General features: G+C 40.6%; 2 protein-coding genes across 2 annotated transcripts; one reads left to right on the top strand and one right to left on the bottom strand.

Moving 5' to 3' along the window:
• Window positions 1-4,288: 4,288 nt before the first annotated feature.
• On the bottom strand, window positions 4,289-9,474 carry LOC143118674 (uncharacterized). The gene is made up of 5 exons (XM_076279727.1): window positions 8,850-9,474; window positions 8,108-8,162; window positions 7,626-7,740; window positions 6,743-6,848; window positions 4,289-4,477 (listed from the first exon to the last, which is right to left on the bottom strand). Exons 1-4 carry the CDS (start codon window positions 9,144-9,146, stop codon window positions 6,749-6,751), a joined length of 567 nt encoding a protein of 188 aa, XP_076135842.1. The 5' UTR covers window positions 9,147-9,474; the 3' UTR covers window positions 4,289-4,477; window positions 6,743-6,748.
• Window positions 9,475-11,787: 2,313 nt separating this feature from the next.
• On the top strand, window positions 11,788-15,163 carry LOC143118675 (uncharacterized). Its single transcript, XM_076279728.1, has 4 exons — window positions 11,788-12,272; window positions 13,714-13,768; window positions 13,941-14,058; window positions 14,873-15,163. The coding sequence occupies exons 1-4, from the start codon at window positions 11,976-11,978 to the stop codon at window positions 14,889-14,891; spliced, it is 489 nt and encodes a 162-aa protein (XP_076135843.1). The 5' UTR covers window positions 11,788-11,975; the 3' UTR covers window positions 14,892-15,163.
• Window positions 15,164-23,372: the final 8,209 nt, after the last annotated feature.

Consider the following 23,372-nt stretch of genomic DNA (forward strand, 5'->3'; position numbering starts at 1 on the left):
TATCTATGAGTCCCGGCCACAGCCAAAATGCGGTTAGGTGCCGGATGTAAGATTCCCATTCATTTGTCCCATTGACGTTTGGAAAAATCCGTATCTGAAGAGTTTTACAGCATGTCTTAGGCTAACCAGTTACGGCATAACTCATAAGCATACAACATATCATTTTGAGTGAAAAAACGAAGAGAAAATCCAAAAAAAGTGAAAGGTACAAGACTGTGTACATATTTTCATTTCCGAGCGAAGGAACTACTCGTCCCATAAACCACCGCGCCTCACTGAATAATATAGGCAAAATCGGCGCAATTTATTTTGCTATTTAAACCATTTCCAACCGGTGACAGCACGCGAACCCTTTCCTCCAAACAGTGATTTTTATATAGTGAATGTGCAGTTAATAGCAGTTATTTCAGGAGTAATCGTGTAAATAATAGTGTTTTGATATTGAATTTTATATTTATCATCGTGTATTTTATATCGTGTGTGTGTGAAAGCGGTTAACGTTAGCAACATGGTGCAGTGCTTCGTAACGTTAGCTACCTGACTCATCCTATGCTGTCATCACTGCTCAGTCGGGCTGATGCATGGAATGGTGCATGGTCTGCTCTTGGACCACCATATTCAGTTTATTAATTTGCCGTAAATTATTACACGAAATGTTCATTAAATGCACGAAGAAGTATTCCTAGGTTAATGATTGATATGAATCATACAGTATGAAGGCTACAGTAGCCTAGCTAATGTTAACTAGCACTGCAAGCAGCATTAACGTTACCAACCTCCCTGCTTAACTCACCACAACTTTGTAGTAGTGATGGGCAAATGAAGCTTTGGTGAAGCACTGAACCACTTTGAACAATTGATCAGAGAATGTCTAATAAGGGGAGAACCTTCACTCTCGGAACGCTTCCGGTATGGTACTGCATCTAGGGGCGCTCGCGGGCGAGTCCAGAATGAATGGAGGTCTATGGAGCTGTACCCCTCAAAATCCACTTTTCTCGGGATATAATTTTTTTTCAAGTAATTTGAATATTGTATTCGAAAGGGGAGGCAAAGACAATACACTTGGTTGAGTATTATATTTTTTAAAGTCACTTAATTGTTCTAAAAAGCCTTTCAAACGTGTCAATGACGTCATTCATTAGCATGATCATAGCATAGCATAGCATCAGTGCTAGCGTGTTATGGGCAACAACGACCCAACCTGTAAGAAAACGAAAGGACATGACTCCCGGATTATTTCACTTTTGATTGATAATCCATATCCATTTTGCGAAAAATAAAATAAAATCTGAGGGTTTCAGTTGTTAAATAGGTGAAAACAATAAATGTAGCCATGTAGCTCCATAGGACCCCATATATTTTTGACTCGCCCGCGATCGCCATCTAGGTGAACTCTGGTGAACTGCAGCCAAGTTCGGTTTGTATGGGATTAATAGAGAGTGGGGAGGCTCTCCGTAGACGGGCTCTGAATTGATTCAAAAATGGGTTCATTACTCGAAGCTTCAGTAACAGCGACCTCTCCTGATGAAAAGCCAAGACTGCATCTAAATTATCCCGGCTAGATAGTGGACAGGAAGCTTTACTAGTGAAATAAATCTAGTGCACGCACCTAACCACCCCACCCCCACACATACGTAGTGCACATGAATAAGAATGGGATATCATTCTTTATACAAATAAAGATTGATCAGGAACCATCAGAATAAAGTTTTCCCACGTATCTCTTACATTGTAATAAAAATAAATCGATATGAACAAACTATGCTTGTCACAGTAGAGGCTATGAACCAAACTCAATGTTTTGCATTAGCCTAAAGTGTTTATGCTTTGAACGTGCTACAATTCAGACTAGAAATGAGGCCGTGCCAGTTGCAGTGGCAGCATGATTGGTTCACGAGGCGGTGGCGCTGCGAACCATTCAGGTGATTCTTTCAGAGAATGAAGCAGTTTCTGCTTCGGACGTCATATGTCACGTGATTTTTTCCGTAGTAAAGCAACCTTCGGAGCAGTGGTTCAAATGGAATTGTAGTTACTGGTTTGAAGCACGTATCGAAGCTTCAGTGTCAGACTGCCACCACTACTTTGCAGGCCCGTCGCTAGAAGGCAAGCAAACCAAGCAATTGCTTGGGGCCCCGAGCTGGCCAGGGGCCCCATGAAGACAACGACTGGTTAAAAATAAAATGCAACGACAAACTGTGAGCGCCCCTTTGATAGTCAATACAGTAAAGTGCAACGACACTGTTACCGGCAATACCGGGATCCCACTCAAGGGGGCCCCTCTCAGTAGTCTCTGACAGCAGCCAGCCAGCCAGGTTTGTGGTCACTGCTGCTGCCGCGAAAATATAAAACCTCGGCAGTCATAATGAAGCGGAGTTATGCGTCCGGAAGCCAGAAGAGAAAGGAAGAAGATGACAAGAAAAAACAAGATAGGGGTAAGTGATAAATTACACTGGATAAAATAGCTCTACTTGTCTTGTACAAATGGCCTAATGTCGCAGCAGGAAGGCTAGCCTAGCAAAACAATTTTATGTTAACTACCTGCCTGACGGCCCATGCTGCTTGTAACAAACCAGAACAGTTACTGCAACTTTTTTTTCTCGAACGGACGGAATATGGTTACATACTGTAATATGTTTATTAACGGGATAAGGAAGATGCAGATCTGCTCCAGAATCACTGTTTATCGTATTTAATGACATAACATTGCTATAGCTTTGTAATAGGTTTTGATGAAAGTGGCATAGCTTCTCTGCTATACTAACTATTCGACCGTGATAATCTATTTACCAAATGGGGGTTAGGAAAACCACACGATAAATTCCGTGCATCAAAGTAGACTGGAACATTCATGTCTAGTAGTATTCATGCACACCAGCTGTTTACTGTCTTTAAAGCATCAGGTGCGTCTGTCTAATTCTCAAACAGCAGAATGCTTTAATGCTATGTTAAGCTAAAAGTAGGCCTAGGTCAATGTAACATTAGCTTGGGATGTTTTTACAGTAAGCATTGGTAGTTGTGAAAGCAGCTGCATCCCTTCTAAATATCAAAATATGGAAATGCTAACATATCTTTTCTTTCTCCCTCAAGGTGCTTTGCTTAAGTTTATGCACAGTATATGCAACTGCAGTATTGCACTGTCAAAATTTTGTATTTATATAAACTGTGGGTGAACTTAAACTGTATGGCTATGCGGTGGTTCCTGTAGGCTTTGCGTGCGGTGGCGGGGGGTTGGGGCCTCCATGTCCATTTTGCTTGGGGCCCCCAAATTCCTTGAAACGGCCCTGCTACTTTGTAGGTCTTGTCCCTCATGCTTACCAAACCCACAAACTGACTATCGGACACATAACAGTCAATAATGTGACCCGATTTATAGTGGCTTTCACCCCTTGACACTCACTAAAACAATATATTTCATACCTGTGTTGCAGCATGTAGGCTAATGTTAGCTGCATTATGTAATGACATACAATGTCGGAAATGCTAAAGGTTAGCCTGTCGGCTACCTGAACAGTTTGAGTGTTTAAACTAACATTTACAGTGGTCTATTTACCATAACGTTACGTTTTCTCATGGTGAGATGCCATCCCGAAATATGTTTTAGACAAGTTTGGGGCGCAATGTTCACGCGTGAGGCTGGACAAACACGAAATGACAAGGTGTTAACTAAACAATGTAGTAGGCCTAAGGTAGACAGGCTTTTTGATTAAAAAACTTGTAAGGTTAGGCTAGTCTGTCACAGCTAACTTCAAGCACAGCTACACGCGCAGAAATTTAAATTCAATATCAGCATCGAGATTCATTATTGGAAAATCCTGACAGCGAACCCGATGCAAAGCTAAAACGAGAAAAAAACAACTTCATACATGATGTCTTTTTAAATCAATGTGTTGACCGTTACCGTTTCATGGCCTCTGCTGAGAAACTAGTTCGCCACACACACTGAACTTGAATCAAGCATTCTTCAAAACGCAGCTGATCAACCCGACTACTTTCACTTTCAATGAAATCCACTAGGCCTAGTAAACGTAATACACTCTACTTGTGGCGTGATATCCGGAAAGATGTGAAGCACAAAACCCGTCGTCAGTGTCAGCGGCCTGTTATTCTGTAGCCTAGGCTACATAACAATGGCCTGTGTTATAATACAGAAATATAGCCTACCTCTCACTGACAGACCCCCCCCTAAAAAAAACTCAGCGGATCTATACGAATTGCGTGGGTCTCATTTTCAAGTCGAAAAAAATTCTGGAATTCCGTTTAAAAACGGAAGAATCACACCCCTGATGTATCAAGTTCTGTCCTTTTGTTAATTTCCCTCAATCTTGACAGCAGCCAAAAAAAACAACACACAAAAAAACATCCTCTTTCATATTCGAAGTCCTCTTCAAGTCTATTACATTCAAGTCTGTACATTGTTAAATCCATTATCATCAGCTCCAGAATCAGCTTGTCCCATGTTTCTGTCTCTGCTCTTCACCTACAAAGAGAGATGGAGGAAAATGAGCACCATAGTAACACTAATCACATGAGTACTAGTTACACATAGTAGCCTAGCTGCCATAACTCATAGATATATACACTAGATGTCGCCTTCTGCTTCTCAGCATGCGTCAACACCGCCGCCATCTTTGTACAGGGATCTGAAGCGCTAAACTAGTTCTCCTGTATTGTCAGTGTTACCTATTTAGCGACGTTTGGCCACCCCCAGCGATAGAAAACCTTTTTAGCGATTAGCGACAAATTTGGGAACTTCTCACAATGATGGCAGATCGGCTTCTTTGTTGTTGAAACGTAAAACAATCACCTTTCTTATGGCTTTGTCATTTATGAATTCAGCTACATCTCGTTTGCCCATGGCACTGACCCATGATTATAAAAGTAACGACTGGCGTAGCCTATGTAGTAGCAGAGGTAAATGTTCTACAGATCTACAGCAACTTCTGGTGAGATTACAACTTACATGAGTAAACGAGACGAGGGGTATGTGGCCTCAACCAGAGCCTGTCTATGAAGAGCCTGTTTACTTTCATTGTATCGAACCTGGTTGCAGTTTACTCATTGTTCCTCTAGAGGCCGCCGCTAGCTAGTGCAGAATGAATGGGAGTCTATGGGGCTAGACGGGTAAAATGTATCTTTATTATCGTCTTAAGCTTAGTTTTCTCTAGACTCAACCATAAATACATGCCTCTCAGTTGGAACAACCCAAAAAACTAGATAATTGCTTGAGATTTTGACGTTTATGGTGATTTTATTTTCGCTAGATCATTGCCCAGATTGACGCTAATGTATTATAGAGTGGATCACTGAATCAAGATGGCGTCTCGATTGACGCATTCGTTCCAATGAACAGCAGTAGTCAAGGCGACATCTAGTGTATATATCTATGGCCATAACTTATCACATGAGTGCTAGTAACACATAGTAGCCTAGCTGCCATAACTTATCACATGAGTGCTAGTAACACATAGTATGCTGCTATATCCGCCTATGAATGTAACGTGGTGCTTTACAGTTTTTACTACAAATCTACTCTTAACTTTTTACTGTAGTACAAGATGATAATACTTCATGTTGGGTCATTCCACGTCAATTCAACCAGGGCCTACGCACGCAGGTCTCAAAAAAATTACCAGATGTACCTATGTTACCCAGAAGACACACTGTAAAATTACTTTTATGTAAGATCAATACTTTCCAAGATACAGCCAGTTTTACGGGGGGAGGGGGGTGTCGATTTTGTTCGCCCTCTTTTTTTTGTCAAAGTTCACAAGCCCATAGCGCAAGAACTAAACCATGTAGGAGGCATGCTTTGCATGCTGGTACATAAATAGGAAAAGTATGTAGCAAAATTGTCACGTTTGGTCTGGATGATCCTGCATGGTTATAGCTGTCACTCAAAGTTGATAAAAATTGTATTGGAGTTTTTGGTTGGGCTCTGTTTAGGCCTTCAGAAGACATGAAGACAGAAGTTTGTACTTAACATAGGCTCTTAATTTATTTTCCTTACACCTGGTATTTTTTCAGAATTTTTTGAGACCTAAGTGCGTGGGCCCTGGTTGAATTGACGTGGAATGACCCTCTTCTAACTCTTAGGATGTCCTAATACTCCATTCCAACCTCCCATTGCTAACAGCAGTTTACAATTGGCTGACTGCGCACACCATAGAGAGTATTATATATATATAGTTCCAGATATACAGTCTTTATATATATATATATTATATTATAATATAGTTCTATATATACAGTCTATATATATATTATATTTTATTATATAGTTCTATACAGTCTATGGCGCACACACAAAATCACAGAGGTACAGGACTGGAATAGTCATTTTTTGGCTGATGGTATAAATTGGTATGGCAATAGTTATGGCAATTTATAACATACAGTATATGTCTCATACTCTCTGTGCATGCACCACTGAGGTAGCTCCTGCTTTACATATGAAACAAGCACATAAACATGCTTGATGCCACTTCATGAATCCTTAGATGTAGAGAGCAGATTTTACAGAATAGTAATGTTTAAAATCAGAATCAGAATTTAATTTGTCGTTGAGCAAGTGCGCGCGCGTGTGTGTGTGTAGACACTTGCCCATGGTTATACTGTGAGAGGTGGACAAGCCGGACATTCAAGTTAGCCTATCCCTTGACAACTATTCAAGCAGAGACCTCCACACACCTAGGATACACCTGGGCTGAGACTCTCTTTGTCACTTCAGGGGCAATACACTTACTCATCTTCACTTGGGTGCTTCTGGGGCTGCCTTCTCTGTGTCACCAGCTTTTGGTTCCTCTTGCTTTGGTTCAGCTGCTGCCTCAGCTGGTATCCCACAGAGTTTCCTATAGGGGTGTCACAGTGTTACGGGGTCACAGATTAACAAGCTAATCCCAAAGGATCATCTACGTTTATGGAAGAACATTTCTTACTGATGATGTCCCTAAACTCTTAACTGCTAATGTGTGCAAAAATCTCTTGAAATAAGCTAGCTGTCCTCAATAAAAATAGACTTTCAGAGAAAAACTCTCTCAGGCTCTCTGGTGACTATAGTATCTGGGGAGGTATTACATGCATGCATGCGTTTAAATTATATGTATTCAACATAGAATTTCACCCCCCCCCCCCCCTCCAAAAAAAACCACAAAACTTTTTTTAACTATATTGCATTACTTGACATTTAAAGTTGTTTAGCAGGTTTTATCCAGTGTCTTGTTTAACCAATTTGCACCTTGTTACTAGTTGAGCTGCAAGACCCCAACAAATGTCATCATGTCATGCCTCTAAGGCCATTAGCCATGCCTTGGCAAGTCTCCCTGCCTTCCCTTTATTTTGATTTGATTTGATTTGAACAAGTGAGTTTGGAACACTGGGGTAGGCTAATGGTCCTAAACGTAAAGCTACTTTTACAGAGCTTGAAGCTAATACAGTTAGAGACACTGTTAACAGAAGTGACTCGTCTATAGTCTATTAAAACTGTTACCTCATTGGGTAACTTAAATTACCACACTTCAATACAATCTGTAAAAGATTTCCCAAAAAGATTATATGAGGAGAAAATCCAGATCCAAACTGAAAAACACAAGTCATACAGTGTTATGAGCATGTATAGGCCCACTTACCTTCCATCTTCAGAGGTCTTCATAATGTAATCGCAGACTTTACTCCTCTGGCTAGCCTCTTCTTTTAAAGAGGCTATGTTTTTGGACCATTCCTCTTTCTCTTTCTCAAACTGCTCTGAGATTGAATGAAAAAAATACATGAGGTTAATAAATGATTTAACAATGTGTAAAAAAGTGTGTATATGAAAAAAGCACATGCATGGTTTACATAAGTAGACACAGCAAAAATCATTTAATTTAATGTAGGCTATTTTAGATGACATTCATCCCCTTCTCTTAAATAAACACTATACGTTCACATCTACAATGACAGTTCTCTGCCACAAGATGTCACTCTCAAGTCACCTATAACTAACAGTAATTCTCTGGGAGAGAGGACACTGCGATCCACTCCTGTTGAAACTAATAGGCTACTACTGTTTTTTCTACATCACATCAAAAGAAATTATACTAATTTAGCTAGCTTGTGATTTCAGACTTACTGCTTGCGATGCCTTTTTCAGCCTCTAGTGTACCGAGTGTATCAGCTGCTTGCTTCTGTTGAAACAAAAGGATGAAAGAAGGAATCGGTATCACTGAAGAAACACAACCAAACTGTTTGAATACAAACTGTATTCAAAATCAATAGGAAGTAGAGGTTGGCAAATATGTATACAGCCTCTGAAAGGTAGGCCTACTGCTATGTTTGGGAGTTAGGAGCAGAAAATCTAGCACAAGACTTGATATTTTATACTGATCATGTTACTGTTACACTACTCTATCTCAATTTCAAAATAGGCCCCATTAAGCAAGAAGAGAGAAGAGTGCATGTGGTTATAAGAGTTCAATCAACAACTACTTTGTCCCGCACACCAGAAAATCAAAGCCCCATAAATGCTTTGAGAAAATGCTCATGCTCACCAGAAAGTTTCTCATGTTGCCCATGTTACCTTCAGACCAGAAAAGTTGAACTTGTTCCAATACATAATGTATTTTCCCTGACATAATGTATTTTATTTCCCAGTTAAAATAATTAATTATTAATTAAAACCAATTTCTCATATTTTCCCACCACCAGTTAAATACTTCCCTGTAGCCTACTCACCCATCATGCACCCATAACCAACTCATTTTTTCGGTCTGTAGCTCTGATAACTGTTCCCCGATATCTCGCCACCTGCTTCCCTACTATTCACCCGCTCTGCACCCCAAATACAACCCAACCCCTCTTTCCCCGTCTCTTACCGCCTCTCCATTGCACTGTTCTTTGTCCACATCTAGATTCTTTGCCCCGGTCTGCAGGGTCATAAGTTTTTCTCTCTGCTCCTCTAGTTCTTTCTTCATTTCACCAAGCTGGCTTTCTGCTTTGGTCACCGCCTCCAGGTTTTCAGCTAAGACATCTCTGGTCACTGTTGTCTTGATTTCCTCAAAGTTGGTCTCTTTGGCCAGATTTGTCTCCTGCTTTCTTTTGTTGTGTATCATGACAGTCAAGGACACACTTAGTGTCAGCAGCAGAGTAGTGCAAATACCTGGGTAATTCATTGCACTGAAACAAAAGGCTGTAAACCCTTACAGGCTACTCTTTCACTCGTGTGGGACTCGGGCGACCGCGGCTAATTTTAAATTATAGGCTACAATTTGCGTCATTCAAGTTGAAAGCTGAATCGCTTACGCTATGAAACCGTGTGACAGGTGTGTCGTCCTGTCTTCGCCGAAGTAAATCACCACGCTGCCATCTGAATGCTACCAGTATCCGCGTATTGCCTATTCTCTGTCCTGAAAATTATGTCGCCTTGTCGTGCTGTAGGCCTAATGTGTGTGTGTGTGTGTGTGTGTCGAAGTGACGCACCCAGCAACTGACAGGCGTTCCGAGAGAGCTATCGGAGGTGTGACCTTCATGTGGGCCTACCTACCTGAGCCTTTAGTGCCAATAGTGGCACTCTGCACACGAAGAACCTGCATCTCTTTTTCAAGACAACACTTTTTAATAGACCAATAGTCTAATAATTCTCGCTACTTTCACAGTGGCATTGCAGTCGCCTGTTTACACAGGTAGGAGTAGCCTAGGCCTACATTTAGCCTAGGCTACTTGATTACTAGCCTACTTAGGCTAAGTGTGATTTTTGAGTATCTGTACTTTACTTGAGTATTAATATTTTTAGAAACTTGTGACTTTTACTCCACTACATTTGAAATACAAATAGCCTACTATACGTTTCACTCCACAACATTTGAAATACATTATTAATTAAGTAAAGGAATTGTGTAGGCTACTTCGTCCACCTCTGCCTATTTAGCAGTTCTTAGATGAGACTTGGGTAGGCTAATAACACACCAATATTGTTCCATTTAGGTATTGAGTATTGAGAGTAGGCCTACCATGCAGGCACCCCAACAATAACAGTAGGATAGCAGTAGCCTAATATTAGCATAGGAACAAAACTGTTCCACTTCCCCTTTATATAGGCTAATAATGTTCCTTACTGTGTTCCATGATGGCCTATAGCCAAATAACATTCAACTGGAAGGACCAACCATTTTTAAATAGAATTAGATATGAAAGACTTCCTGGTGAGTTCAGTTGGATTCTGTGGGCTTTCTTTTATTTTTCCATGTTTGTGTTGATGAAGTATTTGTGTTTTAGGCTATTCATTCATCACATTCAAATTCAGTCATTTGGATTAGGCCTAGGCCTGTTTGCATTTTCTTCTAGCTGGTTTCAGGGTTATTATAACTAACCTGACTCTCGCCAGATGAATTTCGTTCCGCTTAGCTCCGCCTAGCTTCACTCACATCCATCTGGGACCTCTTCCATTGAGAGTGATTTCAGCACGAGATTGTATGGCACTGTTGCTCTTGGGTGCTCTTTGTTGGTGCCAATCCCAATCCTCCCCCACCTTTCTTATGCAGCCCTTGCCACTTAATCTACTAAACCCCTCTTCTACTGCACTTTTTACCCCCCCATAAATGCACAAATAGGCTGACACCAGACATAATTTCACTGCATTTCTTACTTCCAGTAACTATATGCATGTGACAATAAACTTCCTTGTATCCTTGTATCCTTGTATGGTAGAGCCAATCAGGACGCAGGGCGGGAGTTTCATAGATGTGACATAGCGTAGAAGCGACTGTGAGACTGTTATCAGCGTCACGGGTTGGCTTCGATGTGAGTGGTTGAAGTAGGACGTCAATAGATGACGGACAAGTGGCTTATTCAATCATATGCAAGCATTTTTTTGATTAGGCCCAGCCTTCTGAAGCAACACTCCAATGGATTGGTCCCAGATGGATGAGTGGAGCTAGACGGAACGAAATTCATCTGCGAGAGTCAGGTTAAATTATAACGAGGGTGCAAGGCAAACCGAATGAAAACTGTATTTGAATACCACGTAGACCTACAGGTCTGTCCTGTTGAACAGCATCAGTGGAATAAATAGCCAAGGGCAAATTCCCATTTGTTATAACCAACAGACTTGGCATAGATTGAACATTTTACAATATGGATAATATACCAAACATTTCCCCCATTTTCCCCACATTTCCACATTTCAGAAGTTGATGAGCTGGTAACAGCTCCAGCACAAAAATAGGCCTACTCATAGGGGTTCACAAAACCTCACCAAAGAGAACAACTGAAAACAGGTCTGTGTATCAGAACATTGAGTGTTTTCTTCTTTTCTTCAGACATCTGATATCATGGCTCCTCAGCTTTATCTGGTGTCCTCGTCTAAAAATGCATAAACATTTTCAGTAGATACAACAGAGTAACATGATGCTTACACACTGATGAAGCAGTATTAATGATCTGATGTATGAATGATATATGACAAAATTAGTAGCCTACTTTAGAAAAACAATTTTGTTAATGTACTTTACCTATGTCAGAAGAATTTGAAGGACCTGAATGCTTTTTATATGCTAGTTTAACCATTAAAGCTTTAAAGGAGCAGCATGTGTATGGCAACTTATTACAAAGACGTGTGTGTGTGTGTGTGTGAGTGTGTGTGTGTGTGTGTGTGAGTGTGTACACTGTGGGTTGGGTGTTAGTGTTGGCACAGAAATGAGGAAGTAGGCTAAACTTTGCTCACCTGTTCAACAGGTGGAACAGGCTCATTAGATGGGTTTGGGGAGGGAGAGGTAGAGGGAGAGGTAGAGGGAGAGGAGGCCAGCCAAAGCAGAGACAGCAGAAGCAGAGAGAGTGGAGGTCTTACTATGAACCAGCGGTGAAAAAGACAGAGAGAGAGAGAGAGAGAGAGAGAGCGCTGACAATCAAATCTTACAGCCAAACTTTTTTATTCCTTCTAGACTCAATATCTCCGGCCTCTCTGAGGGCTCCACTCACTCTCTCTCTCCCTACGTGGTTTGACCATGAGGGCTATTTCAGCTCTGCTTTTTCTTGCTGTGGCTCTGCTGCTCGTCATGGCCTACCAGGCAGCCAGGCAGGAGCTGGGAATCCGCACCCTCATGACCCGCCTGAACAGGGCCAAGAAGATCGTGCAGTTCAACGAAAAGGAGATCGTGGCCACCAAGATGAAGCTTGATGCCCTCAACAACAGGATCGAATCACTGAAGACGAACGGAGCAGACATGGAGACACAAATGATGCAGGCACAGAAGAGCAAGGAGGACGGCGAAAAAAATCTGCAGACCTGCATGCAAGTGAAGGTACCTAGATAAACAATCCACAGATGCATGCATGCATGTCCACACACATAATATAACCTACCAACCATACCTGTTTAATTATTGTAATAATTAGCAATAATAAAGTACAATTATTTAGAGATAAAACACCCTTCATTCATAGCCTAAATGTACTTTATACTGTACATTATTCTGAACTCTTACTGGTGCATTAAGTTGTCATTAATGTGGCATTAGATTTCCTCAGGTCATAATTAGAGTTCTACCAGAGGATCTACCAGCAGTCACAAGTCAGAGAGTGATATTGTGATTATGATTATCATTTGGTGTCAACTTGACCCTGTGATGTTCCCAAGACATAACAGACACTTGGACTGACTTTTCTAGACACTGAGATACCCTATCACCTCCTATCATGAGATACCCTATCACCTCCTATCATGGTTTTCCCCATCATGGTTCTGATCACATTTACCATACACATTTATTTAGATCATCTCTGCATTTAGCTATCAGGCTTGCATTCGATGTAAAAATCCAAAAAGTCTGGAAATTAATGCAAAACACATAGTGTTTTATACGTAGCACATTGTCCAATAATTTTGTAACATAATGTGATAAATTAATTCTGGCAAATCCATTTCCATGATTTAAATGAGTTAGTTATTTAAGCAGTTTTTGAAAATTGGGTTTTAATTGGAGATTTGTATACAATGGTGTTCCCTATTTTTGAGAGTATGGATGAAATTTCACCTGGACATGGGAAGGGAGGCCTGCCCAGAGGCAGAACCAAATATGTTCTAGAATGTCAGGTTGAGAGACAGACTTTGCAGGTCCTCCGGTTACAATGGCACTACTTATCAGCAGCTATTAATCAATAGCACATGCAGTCAAGCTTATCAGCAGTTATTAATCAATAGCACATGCAGTCAAGCTTATCAGCAGTTATTAATCAATGCAACTTGGTCAACATTGCCCTTCCTCCCCCCTCTGGTCTATCATTTTACCTCTTTGTGAATCTCTCCTTTGTGACATGCATCTCTATGTAAACTGTAACTCTTATCTCCACTCTTAAAGGTTGTATCAGCGATTTCAGGCCCAAAAAAGCCCCAAACATGAATGATCACATTCATCTAATCTTTCCTAACGAGCCTAGTAAGCAGGCCGTCAAAAAAAACCGTGTCTCTGTAGGCAGCCTAGGCTCTGAGATCAGATCTGCACACAAAAACAATTGCTACCAACGAGTGTGGCCAACCACTCAAAGGCAAAATAAAGTGTTCCAACCAATAACCGACGAGATGTGCATTCAGGAGAGTTTGAATTGCATGGGAGGGAGGGGGAGGGAGTAGCGAGCTAGCTCTCTGTGTTGTTTGAACGTCAACAGAAGTGACGTTACCCTGCCATCGCTGATACAACCTTTAAGTCATATTAATGTAAATAAAATTCTCTGTTTGTGTTATAGGATGATAAACTTAACAAGAAAAAAGACATGACTGACCTCTTGGATAAAATGAAAGGTAACCAGGATCTTTTCCATTCATGTAATACCTCTCAATTTACTGTGAGGTTTTAGAGTTTCACTTATCATCTCCCCCCCCCCCTCCGTCTGTTTGTCTCTCTCTGTCTCTCTGTTTCTCTCTCTCTGCATTTTACACCAGCACAAATCCTTTTTTGTTACCCTCTCTGTAGCGACGCAGGAGGCAGAGAAAGCTAAAGCCCAGGAGGAGGTGCAGAAGCTGAAACAGCAGATCCTGGACAGAGACAAGGCCGTCTGCGCCTTTCTGGACACAACGCTTGAAGAGGGAAAGTAAGGATGCAGCATTGCAATTTTGTGTAACTCAGACTGGTGTGTGTGTGTGTGAGAGAGAGAGAGAGAGAGTTTATAACGCCCTATTAGATCCAGAGTCCAAAGTTTGCAGAGTTTTCCTGTAAATGTCATAGACAGGACCTAGTTGTAAAAGCCTCAATCCCTTCACTGGGTAATAGCTGTGGCCTCCTCAGACAGTATAACTTAAAGGGGGACACCAGGTAAACCTGAGACAGTATAACTTCTATTAAAGGGACACCAGGCAAGCCTGAGTGCTTTTCCTCTACGAAGCTCCCCCTAGCGTCTGTACGTGTCGATACGTGTGCGAGCCTCGCTCGGTCTGAAGCTCTTTTCCTTTTCTTTGTATCTTCTGTCAAGGGTTTTCGCTGCTTCTTCGCCGGCTCTGCCAAACACACGTTTGCAACAATCGCTAGCCGGGTTTCGTTAGCCTGTCTCTGTGCTGGGGATGCAGGATGTAAACTGATCCTGCTTCTCGCGATGTATGACACTTTGTGAGACTGAAAGTCGGCGGGTACGATACACCGAACTTGCAAGCGGGATATTCTTCCTACGGGCAGTAGGGGCGGGCGAGAGAGTCTTCATTCACCCTGTAATGAGTCATTTAACCATATACCGACTTACGAAGATGATTAATTAACACGAAAACGTTGCCTGGTGTCCCTTTAAATCAGTAACAGTTGTGGTCAAAAAGGGAGCAGATGAATCAGCAAAGATATAGCACTCTTGTGTGTGTGTGTGTGTGTTGGCACACAATAATGTTTACTAAGATGTTTACTTTTGTTTCTTTTTTCAGGAAATTATGTGGAGTGTAGCAGCCACTCTACAAGGCTGTTCAATTCACCCACCATAACCACACACACACACACACACACCATAACCACACAAACACACACACCATAACCACACACACACATTCACACACACAACATAACCACATAAACACACACACACACCCACACACACGGGTGATTCTCACGAAACCGTCAACTGAAAGATTTCTGACTTAGAATTTTTCAAAAGATATGTATGAATAAATTTCCTTTTGAGACATCTGAATTAAAGTGTAAAGGTGTTGTAAATATTACTTTTCTCACAATATTAGGCTTTTTAATATATATTTATTTATGTTTTCAAGACTAAGTCCATCAGAACTTCTCATTACCGCAATAGATCATTACATGAAATATAACATAGAAATATAATTCTTTATGCATTTTTTTAAATGGATCATTAACATTAATACCAAGGTCAACATAAAACATTTTTAAAAGTTATTGTTAAATATAACATATTTTTAGAATTTCTCTCATTTGTCTCATTACCGCAATATGATGAGTGATTTGCAACTTGTATTTTACAATATCTAAGTAAAAACTCACAACTTTAAACAGAAAAATGTGGCAGAGGTGAAGGAAGAATACTTGGAATAATCTAATTTTGAAAATGGAAATGAATGCTGTTTTCTAAGAGTTGATTTTAAAAAAAATAAACATTCATTTCGGTAATGAGACAGATATTTCAGAGATGAGACTGATATTTCGGAAATGAGAATAAGAACAAAAACCCTGCTGAATCTTGCCCAAATGTATAGTTTATTCCTTTAAAATCAGATATTTTTTTTTACATTTTAAACAGTGCTTAAAGCCACTTACTTTTTACAAATTTAAAGTACATTGGTATCCCATCTTCCATCAATTCATAACCAAAATGTGCCCATTAACGTAAACAAACATTAGGTCACACTAATTTCATAGAACAAACAAACAAACCAACATCAAAACAGTGTGACACCGGTACCACCGAGCTTGGGAAATAGGGAAAGGCCTATCCCATAACTGTGTAACAGACTATGGCAAGTAAACTGACAGTTTCTTCATATTTTAGAAGGACTTTTCTTGCTGTGTTTATTCCAAATTTCTGGCAAGACACAGAAATGCCTAGCAGAAGATGTGATTGGTAGCGGCTCGGGGATGATGGCCTTGATATCATCTTGGAAGTACCACACTTTATCACCTGGAAACTTCACAGTTGGAATGTAAAACTTGTTCTCTCCAATAGCAGACATCGTGTCAACTTCATATTGGCCATTTGAAATCTGGAGAAAGCATAAAAGAGTGCATTTTAATAAATTACATTGTGCTGGACTAATATAACAATACCTTTCTTTGCTGGGTTCAGATTTTACACACCTGAGTGACAGTGCCTGGGAATAAATCCCCATCGTACTGCACCAAGACCCATGTCCCCACTTCAATGGTGTCTTCACTTATTTCATTTTGTGCAACTTCAATGGTGTCTCCAACAACTTTCTTTTCTGGCACGTTTTCCTTTCCCCTGAAGCGAAATTCCCTTAGACCGTAACATTCACAAGCTCCATCACAAAAACAGGAAAGCTCCCTGGTCTTCACCTCCCCTGGACTGGATGACATCAGCTGAAGACAGAAGATATTGTCAGTTTACTTAAAGGTGCTCTAAGCGATGCTGGGTAACGTCACTTCTGTTGACTTTCAAACAAAACAGAGAGCTAGCTCGCAATTGAAACTCTCTTAAACGCACCTCTCTTCTGTGATTTGCTGGAACAGTTTGTTATGTTTTTATGGGCTAGGTTTGCATAGGTTGTTTTTGTTGCCGTTTTTGGAGTCTGGGCTGGCCAGCTAGCAGTTGGTTAGGTGATGTGGAGTAAGTGACATAAAATGTTTTAGGCTAAAAATGTGTGGCATCGCTTAGAGCACCTTTAAAATACTGTTTGAACTGCATAATATTTCATTTTCTTTCTTTCCTTCACTTTACCTGATGGATTTTCATGGTTCCAGGTAATGCCTTCAGGGTTGGTGGAACCATCTCGCTGCTTCTGTTTATGTCATCCTCTGTTATTTTGAGGATATGCACCGAGGACTGGGCATCCAGCTGTTGGTGTAATGTATCTACATCTGGAATATTGGTGCCATATAGGCAACAATGCGGTCGGCAAGGTTTTTCAGAGCTCCTCCCACTCCGTCGGGAGCACCTTTCCCATGTGATGCCTCACTGAAATTCCAAGTCACATGTTGGAATCCCATCATGAATGGGATTGTCGACGCAAGATAGAAGTTTGTTTTATTTCGATATTGGGATGTTGGGCCATCTGACAAGAAGTGGACGACTGTCACCTCAGGACACTCCCTCCTCATCTTTTTTAGGATTGGCTCTAAGTGAGCCCATGTTGCAGTAGCATCATGTCTGAGACAAGATGATATGGTGCAAAAGCATTCTACTCTTCCACGACTCAAATACCTCACACCCGTGTGCATGGAGATTTGTTGGTGGCCCCCAGAATAGTGTGTATCCTTCACTTCTCTACTGTATTTACAACTGTAGTTCTCACTGTAGTCAATATGAATGACTGTTTCATTATTTGACAGGTTTTTCTTTAGTGTGTTCATTTTTTCAAATTGGTGTCCTATATTGTAGATATGGATTTTAAAGCTGGGTAGGTCTTGACAGACGAGCTCAACCAACTTCTCATTGCTACCACACCTTTTGTCAAGGACTGTGGTCCTCATCTCAACCTGGGATACAGAGCCATCTTTGTTTTTTCTTTTAATTGGAGTGGTCCTAGTCATCCATTCCTCCCAATTCACTATATTCTGCTTTGTGGAGGGATCAAGATTTGTATCAAATGTTTTTTCCTTGCAGGTCATGCACTGCCCATACATACACAGTTTGTTGCTTTGATCACAGACTGTACTAGCAACTACATCTGTAGGAGATGATGTGGTAATGATGCCAAGCTGGTGAAGCCTCTTGATTTTAAAGCTGAAATTTTCATGCACTTTGCAGGCACAGGTTTCTCTTTGGGAAGCCTTTGGTGTTGTGATCCAAAAAGGACGCAGTTTACAAAACTGTGAGAATGAGATCTTCTGGTTTGGATTTTCAAGAAGAAATTTTTGATGGAGATGGGCCATTGTGTTTGTAAGGGCCCTTTTCCTATATATCTGTCCCTTTTTGCGAATCTCACCCGATTTTCCATTGATCAAAGTGGTGTTATCATCACAGTGAAGAAACCTCTTGACCATGGTTTCAGTTTGCTTTCTTGCATTGTTTTGTAAGGGCACTCTTTTTTGAACTTTCTGCTTTACCACTGTCACCGTTTGCTGCTCCCTCCTTTTGTTTCCGTTCTTCATTCTTTGCATTTTCCTACGTAAATTGCTGAAATCCCGATCCTTTTTCTTCATCTTAATCTCTGTCTCTTTCAATTTTGCACGCAATGTAGCTATTGTGCTTCGTCTCACTGATTTGGGGGTAGATGCCAAACGAGGAGGTGGGAGGTCCAGGCTTCTTGATGGTCTAGGAGTTAAGTCAATTATAGGCCTGGACGGTTCTTGTTCTTCTAAAGAAGGTGGAGTTTCAGATACAGGCCTGGAGGATCCTGGTTCTTCAAAAGAAGGCCCGGGACTTTCAGATACAGGCCTGGATGGCTCTGGTTCTTCAAAAGAAGGGGGGGTTAGATTGAGTACTGCTTTCAAACGCTTCTTTACTGTGTAGTACTTGTAAGAGTTATCCCTCCATTTCCTCTTCTGTCTTGAATGCTCTATTGCATTCATCATTGCGGCAGATTTAAACTGTCCATTTTGTTTCCGTCTTTGATACCTAATGATTGAAACAAAACATAATTATTTCATATTATTCTGTAAACACATGTGCCAACTTATTGATATGTAAGGGATAATGGACAACATGCCGTTCGACTATCCATAGTTAAAGGAACCATATGTAAGAAATGTATTTCAATTAATCATTAAATGACCCTGATATGCCACTAGACAATGTTCATTTCAAATACTCAAATCACTGACAACTGTAGTCCGGCCAGTATATTGTCATTTAAAAAGTGAAGTTGCAGCCCTCAACTAATGTTTATGTTGTGTTTTGTCATGTTATGTTGTGTTTTGGCCTGATGCGCCACCCTCCACCTATCTACTAATCACAAAGTCAGTAGTGTTTCGGCATCCGGGTTGGCAACCTCGAGTATGGGGGGAGGGGGAGGGGATACACTGCTCTACAGTAATTTGAAAGTGATTGCAGTACCAGTTTTGGCCACAATCTTACATATGGTTCCTTTAAGGCCTTAGGTTTTGGCATTTTGAGACACTCGAGTAAATTGCACACTGATTTTCTAAAACTACTCGTTGACTGTGAACACCACCTAAACCATTTAATCCTTATCCATCACCTCTCTCTTTCCTTCCTTCTGTATTCCTCTAAATGTTCTGGGTTGGTGTATATCTTTTCCCTGTGCTTCCTCAAACTTTCCTTTGCTGCAGCTTTCTTTTGTGCACTTTTTGCCAACCTGGTCAATGTGAATGCAATCATGGAAAGAAAAACACAGATAAGGAACATCTTAGTAATCAATCTTTAAATTGTAAACATGCACTTTCCATGACTCAATAATGTGACATTTTAAGTCTATGGCAGTAATCTACACGTGATGTAGGCCACTCATTACTATGATATGACATAAATCTGATTATATATCTGACAATGTATCTACTTCATTAAGTACAGTGTACAACAACCTAAAAAACTTTTATGATATTGATCTTATTAATATCCCTCCAAAACATTGAGGTTGTCTCTTATTAAAAAGTAATTAATGTCATGAACGACATTGAAAAATGCAAATTCCTTTAATATTTTCATTACCGAAATTGAAATTATCATTACCGAAATTGGCTTTAACTATTGCGGTAATGATAAAGTGCATTGCGGTAATGAGATGACCTAACACAAAAATGCTAATTTTAGATTTAGCTAGCATGACCTAGCTAAAAAATGACCTCCATGACATTGTGTGTTTTATTACCTTATTACTAATCAAATTTGAATTAAGAAAATAGTTTTTTATCACAAAACTATTACTAATTTCGGTAATGAGAATCATTAGTGTTGTGTTTAGACCGTTTTGAGACAAATCATGGAATTTCAACACAAAGACAAAAGGAGACATGCTTACCTTGACGCCATTTTTGATCTTCTGTTATTACTGATGCATGATGGGAAATTCCATTTCATGTTGAAATTCCTATAGGTTTTCATTGCAGTGCTCAAAAGTATTGCGGTAATGAAAACTATGACTGACGACAAAACATTTTTTTTAAATATTATAACCATTATAATGTTAATATTATTGAAACACACATTTTGATGAAGCAATGGACTTAAAACAATATATGTATAACTTTATTTGATTTTAAAGTAAAAGATAAAGATTTTCTTAATGATCAAACACTTGGGATTTGAGCCGGGACACATTGCGGTAATGATAATTTACTCATAAAATGCATAAAAAATACAAAATAACAATAAAATATGGAGAAATTACCTTGTGTGCAAGTTTAAGCACATGTACCTATATTGTTAAATAGTGTAATCAGTGGGTTTTATGGCATATTTGACCATCAAATCCTTAGTACCATAAGATTTTGGGGTTTCGCGAGAATCACCCACACGCACACACCATAACCACACAAACACACACACACACACACCATAACCACACACACACACCATAACCACAAACACACACACACACCATAACCACACAAACACACACACACACACCATAACCACACAAACACACACATCATAACCACACAAACACACACACAATTATATAGTCTAGTATTTTTATTCAGGAGAATAAAAAAATACCTGGAATTCATCATCTCTGCGTCATTTTTTTTCATAAGCCAGAGTCTAGAGTTCATAATTGCTTTTTATTAGAGACTTACTCTTCTGAAGCTCTGATGCTTACTGTGGCAAAATATAAAACATTAAGTGCTTTAATGCTTTGTAAGATAATATCATGTTTCACACTTGATGAATATGACAGCACATCAATGATAAATGATTAACTGGATCTTTTCATTAGATTGTTATTATGTGATAGCCTGGAGATTCTAGACCCTGGCAATCTAGAAAGATTAAGGGTCTGGCCACGAATAATGTAATGGCCCAACTCGAGGGGCGGCACCTAGCACGCATTCGAAAATCTCACTACACACAATTTGGATAAGACTATACGACCAACGTTTACTGACTGATTCCGGACTTTGACATAATTGGATAACACTGTCATCTGTTTAGCTCGCCTTTGGCCCACCTATATCAGATACACCGATGTGATTGGCTCCCCGCGATACAAGTGGCAAAAATAACGTGCATCACTCATTGCCAGAGTGTCTCGCAGAGACTATTATAATTGTGCTCTTGCGAGAACTCTGGATTTTCCAGGGTAATTATGTCATGTCATGTATCATAGCATCTCTACTGAGGTCAGCCACAGTGACATGAGTAAGAAGACGAGCTTAGCCGGAGTGTCTCAGGAGCAGGAAGAAAGTATGATACATTCTCGCTCAAGATTAAAGACAGACACAAGTTAGAAAATGTGACAACTGACAACTGAGAAAAATGGTCAGCGCCTGACTTCCTGTGTGGACAGCTATTAGACGTCATACCCTGACCATTGTTTTAGGTCACTCTAATCCAATGTCAAAAGTGAGGACAATATGTTCCAAAACAAGTTCAAAGTGAGACTACACATGTGTGATCTGAGATATCCATGTGTTTATCCACATGGAAGATCTAGCTTGTGGAGGATCATTACCAGTTTACGAAGGCAATAAGAGCATATACTGTATGAAGGTTTGCATGTCAAGTTTGGGAATTTGCAAGCATTTTGGAAAAATCAATACACTTCTCTGTGTAATCTGCCATTATAAATATGTGCCACTTTGAAAAAAGTGTCTGCTAAACATCAGTCAACTTTAACTTGGCAGAATAGCCTTTAGGTATCACTGACTCTGAGAAATCCATAGGATAAGATAATATGCAGGTAGAAATGAAATATGAATGCAACAAAATATCCTGTTCAATAGGGTTTTTATTGACTTTATTTAACTACTCAATAGGACTACATAATAATAAAATAATAATAATACGTTTATTTTATATAGCGCCTTTCTCAAACCCAAGGTCCCTTAACATAGTAGAAGGAAACCATAACAACAGACAAACAATAACAAAACAATAACAATAACAACAAGACAAGCTATGTGTGTGGAGCTATGTGTGTGGAGCTATGTGTGTGGAGCTATGTGTTGGGTGTAGAGGAGAAGCTATGTGTGTGGAGCTATGTGTTGGGTGTAGAGGAGAAGCTATGTGTGTGGAGCTATGTGTTGGGTGTAGAGGAGAAGCTATGTGTGTGGAGCTATGTGTTGGGTGTAGAGGAGAAGCTATGTGTGTGGAGCTATGTGTTGGGTGTGGAGGAGAAGCTATGTGTGTGGAGCTATGTGTTGGGTGTAGAGGAGAAGCTATGTGTGTGGAGCTATGTGTTGGGTGAAGAGGAGAAGCTATGTGTGTGGAGCTATGTGTTGGGTGTAGAGGAGAAGCTATGTGTATGGAGCTATGTGTTGGGTGTAGAGGAGAAGCTATGTGTGTGGAGCTATGTGTTGGGTGTAGAGGAGAAGCTATGTGTGTGGAGCTATGTGTTGGGTGTAGAGGAGAAGCTATGTGTGTGGAGCTATGTGTTGGGTGTAGAGGAGAAGCTATGTGTGTGGAGCTATGTGTTGGGTGTAGAGGAGAAGCTATGTGTGTGGAGCTATGTGTTGGGTGTAGAGGAGAAGCTATGTGTGTGGAGCTATGTGTTGGGTGTAGAGGAGAAGCTATGTGTGTGGAGCTATGTGTTGGGTGTAGAGGAGAAGCTATGTGTGTGGAGCTATGTGTGTGGAGCTATGTGTTGGGTGTAGAGGAGAAGCTATGTGTGTGGAGCTATGTGTTGGGTGTAGAGGAGAAGCTATGTGTGTGGAGCTATGTGTGTGGAGCTATGTGTTGGGTGTAGAGGAGAAGCTATGTGTGTGGAGCTATGTGTTGGGTGTAGAGGAGAAGCTATGTGTATGGAGCTATGTGTTGGGTGTAGAGGAGAAGCTATGTGTGTGGAGCTATGTGTTGGGTGTAGAGGAGAAGCTATGTGTGTGGAGCTATGTGTTGGGTGTAGAGGAGAAGCTATGTGTGTGGAGCTATGTGTTGGGTGTAGAGGAGAAGCTATGTGTATGGAGCTATGTGTTGGGTGTGGAGGAGAAGCTATGTGTGTGGAGCTATGTGTTGGGTGTGGAGGAGAAGCTATATGCAGGGTGCGATTTGTAGGGGGGGATGGTGAGGATTCCCCCCCCCCCCCCCCCCCCTCTGGTTTTCCTATCCCTACCTCTGCTAAATTATTTTTATCGTCGGGGGGGGGGGGGGGGACAACATTTATC

The sequence above is a fragment of the Alosa pseudoharengus genome, unplaced genomic scaffold, assembly GCF_046254945.1.
Source record: "Alosa pseudoharengus isolate Yale_2024_CS ecotype anadromous, Long Island Sound unplaced genomic scaffold, YU_APseudo_1.1 YU_APseudo_1.1_scf_12, whole genome shotgun sequence".
Taxonomy (NCBI): Eukaryota; Metazoa; Chordata; class Actinopteri; order Clupeiformes; family Clupeidae; genus Alosa; species Alosa pseudoharengus.